The 14,438-nt window shown below is 49.7% G+C and overlaps 9 protein-coding genes across 9 annotated transcripts; 3 read left to right on the top strand and 6 right to left on the bottom strand.

The window, feature by feature from the left end:
• Positions 1–498: 498 nt before the first annotated feature.
• On the bottom strand, positions 499–2,266 carry BO80DRAFT_388473 (amidase signature enzyme; the record flags this gene model as incomplete). Its single annotated transcript, XM_025717085.1, has 7 exons — positions 499–687; positions 735–923; positions 969–1,091; positions 1,135–1,249; positions 1,295–1,660; positions 1,706–1,822; positions 1,868–2,266. 7 exons carry the CDS (start codon positions 2,261–2,263, stop codon positions 524–526), a joined length of 1,470 nt encoding a protein of 489 aa, XP_025572220.1. The 3' UTR covers positions 499–523.
• Positions 2,267–2,434: 168 nt separating this feature from the next.
• BO80DRAFT_467346 (oxidase ustYa family protein) lies at positions 2,435–3,433 on the bottom strand (the record flags this gene model as incomplete). Its single annotated transcript, XM_025722846.1, has 4 exons — positions 3,114–3,433; positions 2,944–3,063; positions 2,755–2,894; positions 2,435–2,707 (listed from the first exon to the last, which is right to left on the bottom strand). Exons 1-4 carry the CDS (start codon positions 3,358–3,360, stop codon positions 2,435–2,437), a joined length of 780 nt encoding a protein of 259 aa, XP_025572219.1. The 5' UTR covers positions 3,361–3,433.
• Positions 3,434–4,465: 1,032 nt separating this feature from the next.
• Positions 4,466–5,767, top strand: BO80DRAFT_319764 (uncharacterized protein; the record flags this gene model as incomplete). The annotated part of the gene is made up of 1 exon (XM_025715113.1): positions 4,466–5,767. A coding segment is annotated over one exon (1,302 nt), but the record flags the coding sequence as incomplete, so codon positions are not given.
• Positions 5,768–5,851: 84 nt separating this feature from the next.
• Positions 5,852–6,654, bottom strand: BO80DRAFT_362837 (oxidase ustYa family protein; the record flags this gene model as incomplete). Its single annotated transcript, XM_025716075.1, has 4 exons — positions 5,852–6,061; positions 6,139–6,248; positions 6,308–6,421; positions 6,516–6,654. Coding segments are annotated over 4 exons (573 nt in total), but the record flags the coding sequence as incomplete, so codon positions are not given.
• A 1,135-nt stretch (positions 6,655–7,789) lies between these two features.
• Positions 7,790–8,155, bottom strand: BO80DRAFT_326788 (uncharacterized protein; the record flags this gene model as incomplete). The annotated part of the gene is made up of 1 exon (XM_025715163.1): positions 7,790–8,155. A coding segment is annotated over one exon (366 nt), but the record flags the coding sequence as incomplete, so codon positions are not given.
• A 714-nt stretch (positions 8,156–8,869) lies between these two features.
• BO80DRAFT_481350 (uncharacterized protein) lies at positions 8,870–9,478 on the bottom strand (the record flags this gene model as incomplete). Its single annotated transcript, XM_025723378.1, has 2 exons — positions 8,947–9,478; positions 8,870–8,891 (listed from the first exon to the last, which is right to left on the bottom strand). Exons 1-2 carry the CDS (start codon positions 9,429–9,431, stop codon positions 8,870–8,872), a joined length of 507 nt encoding a protein of 168 aa, XP_025572215.1. The 5' UTR covers positions 9,432–9,478.
• A 1,180-nt stretch (positions 9,479–10,658) lies between these two features.
• On the top strand, positions 10,659–11,389 carry BO80DRAFT_318510 (oxidase ustYa family protein; the record flags this gene model as incomplete). The annotated part of the gene is made up of 4 exons (XM_025715094.1): positions 10,659–10,737; positions 10,781–10,946; positions 11,012–11,200; positions 11,236–11,389. Coding segments are annotated over 4 exons (588 nt in total), but the record flags the coding sequence as incomplete, so codon positions are not given.
• Positions 11,390–11,779: 390 nt separating this feature from the next.
• On the top strand, positions 11,780–12,983 carry BO80DRAFT_447878 (uncharacterized protein; the record flags this gene model as incomplete). Its single annotated transcript, XM_025721636.1, has 2 exons — positions 11,780–11,878; positions 11,925–12,983. 2 exons carry the CDS (start codon positions 11,780–11,782, stop codon positions 12,981–12,983), a joined length of 1,158 nt encoding a protein of 385 aa, XP_025572213.1.
• Positions 12,984–13,026: 43 nt separating this feature from the next.
• BO80DRAFT_447877 (oxidase ustYa family protein) lies at positions 13,027–14,095 on the bottom strand (the record flags this gene model as incomplete). The annotated part of the gene is made up of 4 exons (XM_025721635.1): positions 13,027–13,310; positions 13,372–13,596; positions 13,677–13,802; positions 13,861–14,095. 4 exons carry the CDS (start codon positions 14,093–14,095, stop codon positions 13,027–13,029), a joined length of 870 nt encoding a protein of 289 aa, XP_025572212.1.
• Between the last annotated feature and the right edge of the window lie 343 nt (positions 14,096–14,438).

Genomic DNA, 14,438 nt, shown 5'->3' with positions numbered 1-14,438 from the left:
TGTGTGTCTGTGATTAACAGTCGTACTTGTTATAAGATAATGATTATGTTTTCGCGACCCGGACTATATGAGTAAGTATCACATGATGATGAGGATGAGGTTTCGATATCAGAGATACCAGCAGTATTGCACGGTAGTACTGATCTTGGATCTGCTCTCTGACTGATTTCAAGGTATTGAGTTTACTTCTTTGCTTCTTTCTTTCTTTCTTTCTTTCTTTCTTTTTTTTTTTTTGCTTTTTGGTTTGTTGGAGGTATATGCTGTGGTATATCTGGTTATCTTGCTTATGGGGTATAACGAAGCTTGGGGTTGGTTATTTGTTCAATAGAAGGGGCATGGTTGCAGTTTTGTAACTTGGGTATGGTTTTACTTTCCTGCGGCTGCGGAATTGGGTACAGAGTGTATAGAGAGGAATAGGTAGGCACGGCCATTGCATATCCTGTACTTGAAGTTGGATCGCACATTGTATCTACCCAACGATACTAAACTGAGTCTACTACGGTTTCTCGTGATAATTATCGTCCTAGGTGTCGAAATTCGGAATCGGACGAGGCTTCGCAATCTTTTCGTACAGTGCCATGAACTGCAACAGAGTCTCCTCCTCATCGGCCCTAGCCACCAAACATAGCCCGAACGGTCGATCGTTGTAGAGAAGTTGTCCGACTGGGACCGTAGCAACCGGATACCCTGATCGATTAGCAGGCGAGTCAACGTTACTTGCTTGAGGTGGTTACCTGCAGCCGCAGCATGGACACATAACGGGGAGTCTCCCGGAGCTGCTAGGATGTTGATGTCTTCCTGGTCAAAGACATTATCCAGAATCTCAGTCGCGGTTCGACGAAGGTTCTCTTTCAATTTGTTGATTTGTTCCTTTTCGTCGGTGCTGTTCATTGCTCCTTCGAGATCATTCTGCTCGGTGAATGCTGCGTTCGTTAGTAACTGTATGATGGGGATGGTATTGAACTTACGAGCTGGCAGGGCTATTGCGTGGTTCTCTTTATTGAATCTGACGATCTCTGCAACGCTGGTTACGGCACACTCGTCAAACGAGCGAATGAATTGGGGGATGCAGATGTTTTTAAAGTCCCAATCTAGAACGTTAGCTATATCCGATTCCCTGAATGCAGCACCTACATGCGATGGGCAAGATAGTATTCGGTAAGGCTGACGGATCCTTGCACTGAACTGGATACTTCAGAGGACAGCCCCCTTTTCGTAGAGCAGAGACTGTCTCTTCATACTCCTCTACCTATACCCTGTTAGAGCCCAACTGTTTATGAAGTGAAAGACGTACCATTTGCTCAGCTGTCCCCTCAAACTGGGTACAAAAGTCCGGCGCCATCTTCCAAATCCTCGGATCCAGGAACCCCACCGAAAGCCCATCCCAAGAATCCAACTGGGCAAACCGACGGCCGAGGAGGATCTCAGCAAGAACACGCACATCAGCTGCGGATTTGGCCATAGGCCCTGGACTGTCGAAGAACTCCGTCATGGTATATAAACCAGTCGTATCCTGGATCCCAGTAGTAGGTTTGAGGGCATACAGACCGGCACGGGTTGCTGGAGTCACGATGGAACCGATGGTCTCGGTGGCCATGGCCAGAGGGCTGAATCCGGCGGCGACTGCGACGGCAGAACCGGTGGATGAGCCCCCGGGAGCCTGCTAATGTCAATACCATGAAGATAACAGTGATTTATAACTAACAGAATGCCCTAGTATCTTCTCATTATCCTCAATTCTCCCCACATACGGCGACAAAGTCTGACCGCCGTGGGCTGACCACCCGGGCATCATCATGGTCATTTTCATGCCAGCAAATTCCTACAACGTCAATACCAGTGGGCCCTGGAATGCGGATATACTGACTGTCATGTTGGCCTTTCCCAAAATAATCAACCCCGCGTCAATCAACCGCTGAGTGATGGCTCCATTCCGAGACGCCTTGGCTCCGACAAACGCATAGGATCCGGCGGTGGTGCTCATGCCCAGTTCCGAGGCAGTGACAAAGCTGTCTTTCAAAATGATGGGAATTCCATGGAATGGGCTACGAATATGCCCGTTCTGGCGCTCTTCATCCAGGGCTGTGGCGATTTCGAGGACTTTGGCCCGCGGGGCAGGCGAGATTAGCGCATTGAGGGTAGGCTCATGGCGATCAATTTGGGCGAAATACTCTTGAATAACTTGAGTGCTCGTAATCTGGTTCTTGTTGAGAAGCTGCTGCAGGTCGACTGCATTGGTCGTGAGGACGTTGAAGAGGGGCATTCTGAGCTGGGATGGTGAGGACGAGGAAAATGGAAGTTGGGCTTCTGTTGAGGTCCTTAGTCTAGTGCGAGCACGTGCTTGTCTAATTTCCTGGCCAAGAGTAACTAATTTGGTACAGTCCGAAGCTTATCATGATATTGACTCTCATTTACTCCCCCCCTTGCAAGCATACTATTCCACCGTATCAAACACCGAATGCGAATTCACCCAGTCCACCAACTTCGAATACTTCCGACACTTATGCGGCAGTCCTCTGCTCTCCGTCTTGCCCCCGTGACCAGTTACCAAATAATAAGGAGTCACATCACTCTGACACGAAAAGACCAATCTCAGTGTCTCAATACAATGATCTACATGGTGTCGGCGGGTCTTTTCTCCCCCGCTAAACGAGGGCAGTTTGCTATAGTCCCAATGATCTCGATAGATGAACTGTCTAACCAGATTCTGTGATATATTAGCGAGGATTTCAGCCTCGACATCGCAGGACTCACCAAGCAATGGATCTGATGCGCTCCTTCTAACAAACCTCCCACTCCGGCATCTGGTCTGGAGCCGACGAGTCGGAAATCTCCTGTCATGGAGGATTTGTTTAATCCGGCGAGCGATTCGAGGGGGACCGTGAAGGCGCCGACTACACCAATGAGCTTGGTTCACCGGCGGTTTTGGTGGGGGGTACTCACAGTCCCATAACGCGCCCCATGCTTTCTCCGACGTAGCCGAGGGATAACCGCTGTACTCATCCGGCTGGAAGTTATCATTGAATGTCAGCCATTCCAGCTCTACCGCCTCCATGGCTGGACCTATTGTCGTGTTAGTGTGTGAGACTGACTTCCAAGAGAGGGATACTGACTGGGAGCTGAAAACCGGCGCACGCATTTCTCATCCGAGACTTCGTGGTAGTACTTGGAGAAGAAGAACGAAATGGAGACAAGGAGGCATAAACACGAAATGGCGATGTGAGATAGGATGTACAATGTGCTTTTGCGCTGAGATACTTTTTGGCTATGAGCCACTCCATTCAAGGCATCATCGCGGATGGAGGCAATTTGTTGGTATCGAAGTCGCTTGAAGAGACGACTTGGATTGAGCTCCCACATTGTAGCGTAGTAGCTGTGGTGATAAGTGCGGAAATTTAGGAAATTCTTGGTGATGGGAGTAGGACAGTAATTGATCAGCCCGAGGCAGCAGCATGCGATTCCGTTTCAACCCATGAATACCTTGTTCTGGGTATACTGCTGACTCTGATGACTTGGTGTACGGTGGAGTGCAGGATCCGATTCCTAATCCTGGTATTGATAGCTTGAATGTATGGCGAGCTACATGTATTGAAACTTTCGCATATTCCGTATCAAGAAAGTGGTACCGTGCAAGATCTAACTAGCGGAACCGCTTCTCCACCGTGCATCAACTAGCCAGATCCTCAGGGTCAACGGCCGAGGGGCTGGGCCGCACGGACGACCGGCGGATGAAGGACCAGATGTCGATCGAAGGATCGTCTAAATCCTGATGACTATATTCTTGGGGTAAATACATAGGAAGAGGCATAACGTTGACGCCGGATCAATTGACGCCATTTGGGGTCCATTTCTCGTAATCATTCATCTGCCTTATCGAGGAATTGCCAAGACTCCGCCCAGCCTCTTACGCCAAGACGTATCAGTCTCAGACGAGTCTACTGGTATTGAGATAGATTCGCTACTGTAATGTCTAGTCAGCTAGTATGGTCCGTGTTGTCTAGTTAGATTCGGAATCCTTTATCGATTCCTAGCAGCATCAATCCTAAGGGATTAGCAGGCTCAATGCTAAACAGGCATACCGATTGCTAACGATATACGCTACACGTGGTGACAGCATGGGGGATCACAGATGGTCGTTACCCTTCCAACGACCCAAACTGCGTGTCTGACCAGTTGACCAGTGTGACACGAGACCATAACCAAATCACTCCCAATGGAGAATCCCTTCTATTCATCACCCTCTATGTCTTCTCAACCTGAAGAGTTTAACCTCGATTCGGACATTGATGAAGAGCAGCACATGCTGGAGAGTGGCAAAAGCCTTCAAGGCCGTCTCACCAGAGCCTTCCACACCCATCAATGGGATCTAACCCCCAAAATCTCAAGATGGGCAGGACAATTCATCTCCTTCTTGCTACCAAGTTTCATCCATGGCTCCGAGACCCATCAGGACCGCCCCCTCACCTCTTCCCTAGACGGGTTGAGAGGATATGCTGCATTTGCAGTCATGAACTACCACATCTTCTACGCCTACCAAAACATCGTGTTCTACGGCTACGGCCTACCCCAAGAAGCCCTCACCAGCTCCTGTGCACGACCAGACGAATCCCCGGCTACAACTAACTGGATCATCCAACTACCCATCCTCCGACTCCCCATCACCGGAACATGGGCCATTTCAATCTTCTACGTCCTCTCCGGTTTCGCTCTATCCTACAAGCCCCTAAGAGAATCCCGAGACCCCTCTCAAGGCTTCACCAAAAGCACCGCGGTAGTAGCATCCAGCTTTCTCCGCCGACCCATCCGACTCTTCGGCCCACCTATCCTCGCCACCTTCATCACCATGCTCGGCCTGCAACTCGGCGCCTTCATCACCTCCCAAGCCATCGCCAAAACCTCACCCTGGGTCCCCATCATCAAAGAAAACCTAGCATCTCCTCTCCCAACCTTCACCGCCCAACTCGCAGACTGGACGCACCAAACCTGGCGAATGCTCTTCGTCTTCTGGTGGGGCGACATCTACAACCACTACGACGTGCACCTCTGGACCATCCCGGCTGAATTTCGTTCCTCGCTCGCCATCTTCCTCTTCCTGCCCATGTACATCACCATCAAACCCTGGATCCGTCGACCCCTGACCGTCCTGATTATCATCTACATCTACGCCCTAGATCGCTGGGACGTAGCCTTATTCTACTCGGGCCTTCTACTCGCAGATACAACCATCGACACACATACCAACCACGACACGAAACCCCCTACCCTCCCCAACAGGACCATCTCCATCCTCCTCCGCCTCACCCTCCTCATCACAAGTCTCCACCTCCTCTCCGCCCCCGACTTCTGCATCTCCCAAACCCCCGGCTTCCAACTCCTAAGCTATCTCATCCCACCCTCCGATCCCGCCCCGTTTCGATTCCTGCCCAACCTCGGCGGGATTATTCTCATTAGTCTGATTACGCATACTTCCCCCGAGAACCGAGTTATATCCACCATCTTGAATGGATCTATCCCGCAGTACCTCGGTCGGATTAGTTATAGTTTGTATATTGTGCATGGACCGTTGATGCATTTACTTGGGTATCGCTTGTTCAAGGCGTTCTGGATGGTGACGGGCGTGGAGGAGGTGTGGAGGTATGTGGTTGGGTTTGGGGGAGCGTATGTGGTTTTCGTGGGGGTGGTGGTTTGGATTGCGGATTTGTTTTGGAGCGGGGTGGATAGGGGGTTTGTGGCTTTGGCGAGGAGGGTTGAGAGTCTTGTTATTGTTATTTCATAGCCAGGTATTAATCCCGAAGGTTTAACTAGACAGTTATATACCACTCATCTTCATTCTCAGTCTATTTAAGATACCCTAATCAATATGATTCTGATAATCCGCCGTATTCAACTCATGTTCCCTCGCCCAGGTCACTATCTTCCCGTAATCGCGACACTTGTGCTGGGTATTAAAATCCGGGTCGATGCCTAGGGGCCGTTTCGGATCTTTGAGAACCAGATACGGTGTCACGTCTGAGGTGCACTGGAGGAAGATTCTCAAACTATTAATGCAGTGGTCGACGTGCTATCATCCATCCATCCCTCAGTAAGCAATTCTCTAAACTATCCTCAAAGATAAAGGGTAGGTATAGGTATACGTACATGCCGAACCTGCTCCTCCGTCCCATCAAACGCCGGCTGTTTGCTATAATCGTATTGATCGCGGTAGGTATATTGGCGGATGAGATCGAGGCAGTGGATTTGGTGGAACACTAGTATCAACATATATCAGTCTGAGTTCACACATATTGAAAGTTAGTTTGGGGAATACCCTCAAGAGACCCAATAACCCCACCCCCCTTCTCCGGCTTCGCGCGTTGCCAATTCGAAGTCGTGGATTTGTTCAACGCGCTGAGTTTCTCGAGGGGAATGTTGATGGGGGCGACTATCGCATATATATTAGTAACCAAGCTCAGTTATCAAGTATATATCTAATTTTGTTTAATGAAAGAAAGGGGAAAGGAGGGGGGGAGGGATACAATTCCACAAATCCAACCACGCCTGCTCCAATTCCGGCGTCGGCTTCCCCCGATATATCGAATGTTCATTGAATCTGTTCTGGAATTTCACGTCGATGTATTCGACTGCTTCGAGGGCGGGGGCTGGACCAGTCAATTCAGTCAGTATTACAAGGGTCAAAGGTTAAGGAAGGGGTATGGACATACACCAGACAGATAACTTAGCCGCGCATTCTACGTCCGTCGGTTCACGGGTTATGGCAGCGACGAGGAGGATTATGATGCTGATGAGGAGAGACGTGGTGAAGAGCCATGGGGTGAAGCCGAGGGAGGTCCAGTATCGGGTATATTTTGAGAATGGGGATTGAGGGTGGGGAGGGTTGTCGGTGGTGATGTCCTCTGGGGATTTGTCGTCTTCGGAGACGGGGAGGTATTGGTGGGTGTATGCCATGTTGGATGGAAGGCGAGTGTCAACAGAGAAGGGGGAGGATGAGACCTGATGGGCGTAGAGTGGAATAGGGAAACAATAGTCACTCAGCTCAGTGAACAGAGTATGTCCAATGTTAGAAACAGACTCCTCAGACCATTCTCGCTCATCCTCTGCAGTCTGCACAGGGAGGAGTAATCCCCCCGAGAATCTTACATTACTATCATACCCACTACATCCTAGCCTTCCCCCGATAACGACCCATACGACCCATTTTCCTATCCCAGCTAAACACCCTGCAATCCGTCATGAAAAACACCCCAGAACTATATTACTCGTATTATGAATCTAAAGTGGGCCCGGTGGGTCTTGTCAGCCCCAAGCCGGTCGTACAGAGATATAGTTGCAGAAGGCGTCATTGCAGGATCGCTCTGCAAGAGGGCGCCTTATCAGGCGGACTTCGTATAGAGATTAGTGATATCCACATGTAAATTGATTAACTGGGGTGTAATCTTCGTATGTCTCGGACTGGTGGGTCAGGTATCTCGGATCCGAAAGTTGCAGGATGTTGATGTTACATGGATGCTACAAGCGTAGAGCCTCTCGATCATGCGGATACTCGGCTCGTATTGGATATTACATCGTTAAGCTTGAAAATACAGTAGCAGTATTCAGGGTCCAATTCCAGACAAACGTATGTATCGAACTACAGCTAACAACTATACCAATTACCCATCCCCCAGCCTCTCAAAACCCGACATCCAACCCATAAGGTAGCAGCCTAATCCAAATCCTTCACAAACTCCGGCGGCTCCGTATTACTACTCTTCAACTCGACATACGAATACGCGATCGGCCCCGGATTTTGAAAAATCTCCCCACAATGCTTGACATGTCGTTCGGTATCATACCGTCGCTCAATCACCACCCCCGTAAACTTCGCCCGTTGCTGCTTCCGCCAATAGAACAAACAATGCATGAAATGCCACCGGGGCGTCGTCCAAAAGAAGCTCCCCGGACGATCGGCCAGCATGCCAACTTCCTCGAGAGAGTACTCGGCCGTATGGTTCGAGTCGATCCAGTAATGCCAGCGCCCGCCGGGCCCGTCGCCAGCGAGGTCGAATTCGGCGGTCAGGTCGGCGTCGATGCAGTAGGGGGGTAGCCAGGCGGCGGCGATGGTGTCGTATTTGCACCCGAGGGACTTGGCTTCGCTGACGGAGTCGCCGCAGTCGCAGAGGGGTTGGGGTGGGGGTTGCGGTTGGGGGGTGAAGACTTTGATGCAGGTGGCGATGGCGAGGATGGCGGAGGTGATGAGGAGAAGTTCTTTGAGGAGGTAGAGGATTCTGTAGAGAGTATTTCGCTTTTGGGGGTTGGGGATCATGGATTGTTCGTGCTCGTCTTGGAGGAGCTTCTCTGGGGAGCCATCGAGGAAGTTCCCGATTGCTAGTCTGTTCACATTGTTAATAAAGACATCGGTGCTGGGAAGGGTGGTCTCACTTTGCGTAGGAATAAACCATTTTGCTGTCTAGGACAAGGGATACGGTGAGATGGAAGGCATGGGAAGAATTAAGGATGGAGTGAGAAGTTTAGAGCAACGTTTTGAATGCGACAAATGGATGACAGATAAATGGGAGGCCACGGAGAGTAATGATGGTCTAGTGCTATCGTACATAGTCTATATATTATCATCTGCTAATACGAACGTGTATTGATTCCTTTAACGATCATGTAACGTACCCCCGCATTTGGATTGATATTCGTATTTATCATTGATCATTTTTGATTGATCCAACTATTTACTAGGCTGATAAGGCTTACTTTACCTCGGCGGGAATGATGATTACAGGACAATACAAAGCTGAACGATATACTTGTCTCAAACGTAAGTACATTGACTTGCCCAGACACAACATCCTCCCTTCCACCTTCCATCCTCTTCATCAATCATCTAAGCTGAGTCCGATGGAGCCCTAGTAAGATTAGCTTACTCGCATCATCATAAGATCTCCGACACCTACCGCTTACTCGTCGTATTCACCGTAGTTCTTGGTCCAGGGGATGCTGCACCGCTTGGTGATAGTACCATCCTCCTTGGTGTCAAGGATGCAAGCACGCTTCTGGACATTCTCATCCTCATCGTACTCGCCGTAGTTCTTGGTCCAGGGGATGCTGCAGCGCTTGGTGATGGTACCATCCTCCTTGGTGTCAAGGATGCAAGCACGCTTCTGGACATTCTCATCCTCATCGTACTCGCCGTAGTTCTTAGTCCAAGGGATGCTGCAGCGCTTGGTGAGGGTACCGTCCTCCTTGGTATCAAGAATGCAAGCACGCTTCTCAAGGTTCTCGTCCTCGTCGTACTCGCCGTAGTTCTTGGTCCAGGGGATACTGCAACGCTTGGTGAGAGTACCGTCTTCGTTGGTGTCAAGGATGCAGCTGCCACGCTTCTCTGCCTCGAGGGCAGGGAGGGCCGCGACAAGAGCGACGGTGGAGAGGAGGATGGCGAGCTTCATTGTGTTTGAAGAATCTGAATGGAATGTTTGTGATGGTTAAATGATCAAGTGAAGGAGATGTGATCGGGATGCTGAAACTACAGTTGGCTCGAGGAATGTCCTCCTTAAGTAGTCCTTTTTTCGGGAGTTTTGTCTAGGGCAACCGCTCGGTAGTGAACTGCCAACCATCGGCCAAAAGGACAGCCCCAGCCAGACGATCCTCAGGGTATCGTTGACAATACCTACAATGAACGATGCAGAGTGTCACCGCGAGGCGTGGTATGACTTGTGTTCTTTGATACTCAGTTTGTGATTGTTGAAGCCGTTATCACTGGTATTCCATTACCGCCCAAACAGGCAAAGTGGTAATACCTCGGGTTGCAAACATTTCCACTCTGTATTGTTGCAGCCCTCTGGAATATCTACTCAGTAATCCTCGTGATGCCGTGTATGGTGTCGGTGTAGATTCCATTTTCTATTAACAGTTAGAATCGTACGCAACCACCTTCAACCACCTTGATAAGACCACGTGAAGTATGTAGTAAGGTGGAGGAATCGTATCCCTGCCCCCCCCCACAATGCACTAACCAAATCAGATCTAGCAGCTAAAGTACTCCGAGACATGCAGTATTCGGGTAGATCCTGCATTAGTGGGGATGGCGTGCTATAGTATCACCATGCAGTGCTAGCTTAGAGCACGCTAATGCCTGGACCTGCTTATCTGACGGATGTGTTCCGACTGCGCAGCACCTGCCATACTTGTCGATACGGTGTGCCATATGAATTATGACTGGACATACCGGATGATACAACAGAATTTTCAGTTGGGGCCAAAAGAGAAGTGGTGAGGATTCCAGTTCATTTGGCAGTAAGCCTCTTGGCGGACCACCACAAAGCGGATACCAATTAATTGCTCCGTCGGATAGTGATAGTCCACGGTCTTCTCTCCGACAACTGACGGAGTAAGTCCATCCTTGTGAGCATGTTCACCAATCCCCTCATACCTCATTCATTCTCATCTGTCCTCGAACACTCTCCTTTGACATTGTAGTTATCATGTTCTTTGCATACAAAAAGTCCACCAGCGAAAGCAGCATTGACAAGGTCGATTCCATCGAAGACCAGGAAACGCAATCCTTTCTGCCAGGACACGATCAGAATGGTCACCATCTACCAAGACTTCAGCGAGGCTATTTCGACCTTCAAGGCTCTGGACCATGGAAATTGGCAACTGGCATCCTGACTCTATTGCTTGGAATTTCTGTGTTTCTGCAATTTGCAGGTAGCAGGAAACATAGCTATGAGACTGGCTTCGATACAGATCTAGGTAGGTCTCTAAAACAATAACTCCAATTGATCTAATGGATGAGTAGAGCCCGCATTGTCCGCTATCAAAATGCAAAAAATTCGATTCCCAGGAAACATCGTCGTCAATGAAACTGGCGAATTCGAGCTGATGCTGGACCCAGAGGTTCCCCGGTATACAGGTCATCCAACTCGCGAACTCGACGCCGCGTGGGATCGTCTTGTCGGTAAGTCCTGCCTTCGTTCTGTAAATTATTGTGTTTGTCTGATTTCTCAGGTGGCTATCTCGCACTCAGTAAATCCGAAGCGGATCGGATTCACGGCGAAGTGTCCGCCGACGGCGGCCAGTACTTTGTAGTTCCTCATGTTCGACACAGCTTACACTGTGTGAACTATCTCCGCAAAGTCGCCTATGATAAATGGTACCCGACGATCCGGACTGAAAACAAGCCGACGGTGCCTACCTTCAGACAGCACGTCGGTAAGTCACTATATCCATGGCTCAGGCCGCGCTGACCAGAGTAGATCACTGCGTAGAGATGCTTCGGCAAACGGTTCAGTGTCAGTCGGATTTGACGCCTGTGCCGCATATTTGGTCCGAGGAAAAAGGCATGTATCTGGCTGATACTTCGTTGGAGCATACGTGTCGAGATTATGAGGCGATTATGGAATGGCAGGATCGGCGAGATGAGACTTGGAAAGCCCAGAATATGCATAGCAAACCATAGATAGATCAATACTGTATTCAGACTAGGCTCATACATAGTATAGAACCACTCATGGTTGATAACTAGATGAGTAAGCTTGTCCATGCAAGAGATAAAAGGGTGAGGGTAGCGCTCTTCTCTTTCATTTCTGATCCTGCCACTTGCCAGTACCCCTCACTCATAGGCTTCACCATGCGGCTGTTCTCATACTGTGTTCTGATTCTTCCCTTTCTTCAAGCGATAGAAGTCGCTGCATACTCCCAGTCATTACATCTTGACCACACCTGGCCAAATCATCAGAAATGCGTCGAGATCAACTCCGTCTCACCGTTCCGACCACACTCCGCATCGTCACTGATGCTGACCTTCAACCCCGGTCAGGGAATCGTCAGCGCCGTCGTCTTCGAGCTGGGTGATGAACATCTAGGTGGAATCCGCCGACCAGGCTCCAAAGAAGTACGCACCACTATGCCTCCCCGCATCCATTACTGACCAGCACTAGAAAGAGATCTTCTGCACCAAGCAAAACATCCAAAACCAACTCTGCGACGAATCCCAACTAGGCCAGTTCCTCATCAGCGACAAAGCGACTCGTCTCGCAGGCCACCCCTTCATCACTCGAGCCGTGAATCTCACCTCGCCCATATCCATTCAATACCCTGTTCAAAAACCCGGGTTATACTGCGCAGCGTTATTTGGGTTCTCTGCGAAGACTTTCTCGGCGACACTGCAGGCAATTGAACCGAACACCACCCTGCCTGCTTTTCGAGTTGGTTTACAGACTGTCTATCGGTATTTAGGCCCGGCTTGGATCACATTCACTGTTCTGTGGACTTTGCTTCGCACCGTGGAAGCCCGTTCGGCAGTTTGTTGGCTTCTGCCTCTGTCTGTCGTGCAAGTGGCATTTCGATGGGCTGGTCTGGGGTTGGGTGAACGGGCTCCTACCATCTTGATCATCTCGTGGCATGTCATCGAGATCTTACAAAACAGTATCGTTCTGGTTCATAGCCACGATTCTTTGAACCGCCAAAGATCTCGCCGGTCGTGGTTTGTGGGTATCTTCCTCATCCTTTATCTGGTCCTGTCGACTGCCATGGCCGTGGCCGACTACACGGCCACAGTCGAAAGTCCCATACCGGCTTATTGCAACATCGTGCTTGGGATCCTCCTAACCATGTACATTGCGGTCCATATCTTCTGGCTCTGGCGGGAATCCCGTTCAGCTAGCCGAGAGAAACTCTGGGCCGTCTCATACAATGAATTTCCTGTGCGCTTCGCAGTTATTCTGGCGATTTGTGGCATTCTTTCTCTCACAACCGCAATCTTGAACGCATGCTACGTGGGCAAACGCCTCACCCCTCTCGAATTCGCACATGCATGTTGGCAAATCCGCTACCTCACCATCGACGGACCATTCGAATTCATCTTCCTATTTTGGACACTCACCCTGGCACTCTACTGCGGTCACGAATCCCAAGCCCGGTCTATCACGATTGAGCTGGATGCGGTATCCAATGACAGTGACTCCACCGAGCCATTGACCAGCGACATGGACAAATAACCAACCTTACCAAATGTCACTTTATCTGAACAGAATCCATCAATTACACAGCATTACATTCCCCCTCCCCATTAAGCGCATAATTCCTCCCCTTCTCAATCCTCACCCCCCCATTCTCATCCTCCACCACATGTCTACTCGGATGCCAATCCTTAGCCTCGATACTCCGACTCGCCGCCCACTCCAGGATCTTGGTATAATTCCGACACGTATGCTGATTATCCACCCTGGGCCGATTCCCCTGTACAATGTCACTCCACGCATAATGCACCACGCTCACATCAGCATTACACATTAACGCTTGACGGACTTGATCGAGACAGTGGTCTGCTATCGTTAGCCCCTCCCCAAACCCAACTAGAAGACAAATAAAGAAAGGAGAACACACCAACATGCAACCACCGACAATAATCCACCGTCCCATTCGGGAAATAAAAATGCTTATCATATCGATCCCGATATAACGCCATCCGCACCACATCCAGACAATGCATCTGATGGAAGACGTCCAGCGTGATGACGTATTCGTTTTCGCGACCGGGGAGGGGGAGACGTTCCGTTTGGTCGGGAAGTTTAGATGCGGAGGATGCGTCGATGGTGGATATTATGCCCGCTGCAGGTTCACATAATCAGTTGGTGTTTGAGAAGGGGATAAGGGTGGATGGTGGTGGTGATGGTGCTGGGCATACGCACGCAAATAAGCCCCCGCCCACAAGGCATCAATCTCATCACTCGGCCAGCCCTGGAAGGCCGATTTATCGTTTTCGCGACTGCGGTTGAAGCGGTGGGGGATGTATTCGACTAGGTTATTTACAGGGGCTTTTTTTTATCACATCAGAATTAATTATAATGTCTCTCCCAGATGGATGATACTCACAGTATAGATGAAGTGATGGATCAGTACAAGTATCATGTCCTACTCTCTGAGTCGTAATCAATGTGGTGAAGATAGCTGTCAGTGTGCAGAGGAGGATGCTTGTGATGATGGATTTTGTTTGGTTTTTTTCTGCATGGTGGTGGTGGTGGCAGTCGCATTGGGTTGGATCTTTGGGGGTGGGAATGGGGATGAAGGGGTGTTTTTCGTGGTCTTGGTCTTTGGGGGTTGAGATCATGGTGTTGTTGATGTGGATGGGTGTTTGGGAGGGAGGTGTAAGTGTGGTCGTAGGTGCTTGAGTATGGTATGGTCTTTGGTACAGGAGGAGGGTTTAGACGCTGGGCTGTGAGAGAGGGTGGCCTCTAATTACGGGCATGTAAGTTGGAAGGTAAGCCCAGGCTCGTCCTTGGGCTGGTTAAAGGAGTACTAGGTACAGTGGGTGTATGCATAATGGTACTTAGGCATAAATCTGAATACTGACTAGAACGTGGACATCTATACTGAAGATGTCAAGGTTAGACATCCAACATAGCAAGAGCTCAAGCAAGCAGTGTTTTTCCTCTTCAGATGTGGTCATCATT

Source organism: Aspergillus ibericus (assembly GCF_003184845.1).
Source record: "Aspergillus ibericus CBS 121593 unplaced genomic scaffold BO80scaffold_40, whole genome shotgun sequence".
NCBI classification, from domain to species: Eukaryota; Fungi; Ascomycota; class Eurotiomycetes; order Eurotiales; family Aspergillaceae; genus Aspergillus; species Aspergillus ibericus.
Note: the sequence above shows the minus strand (reverse complement) of the source record. Positions and strands in the feature narration are given on the sequence as shown.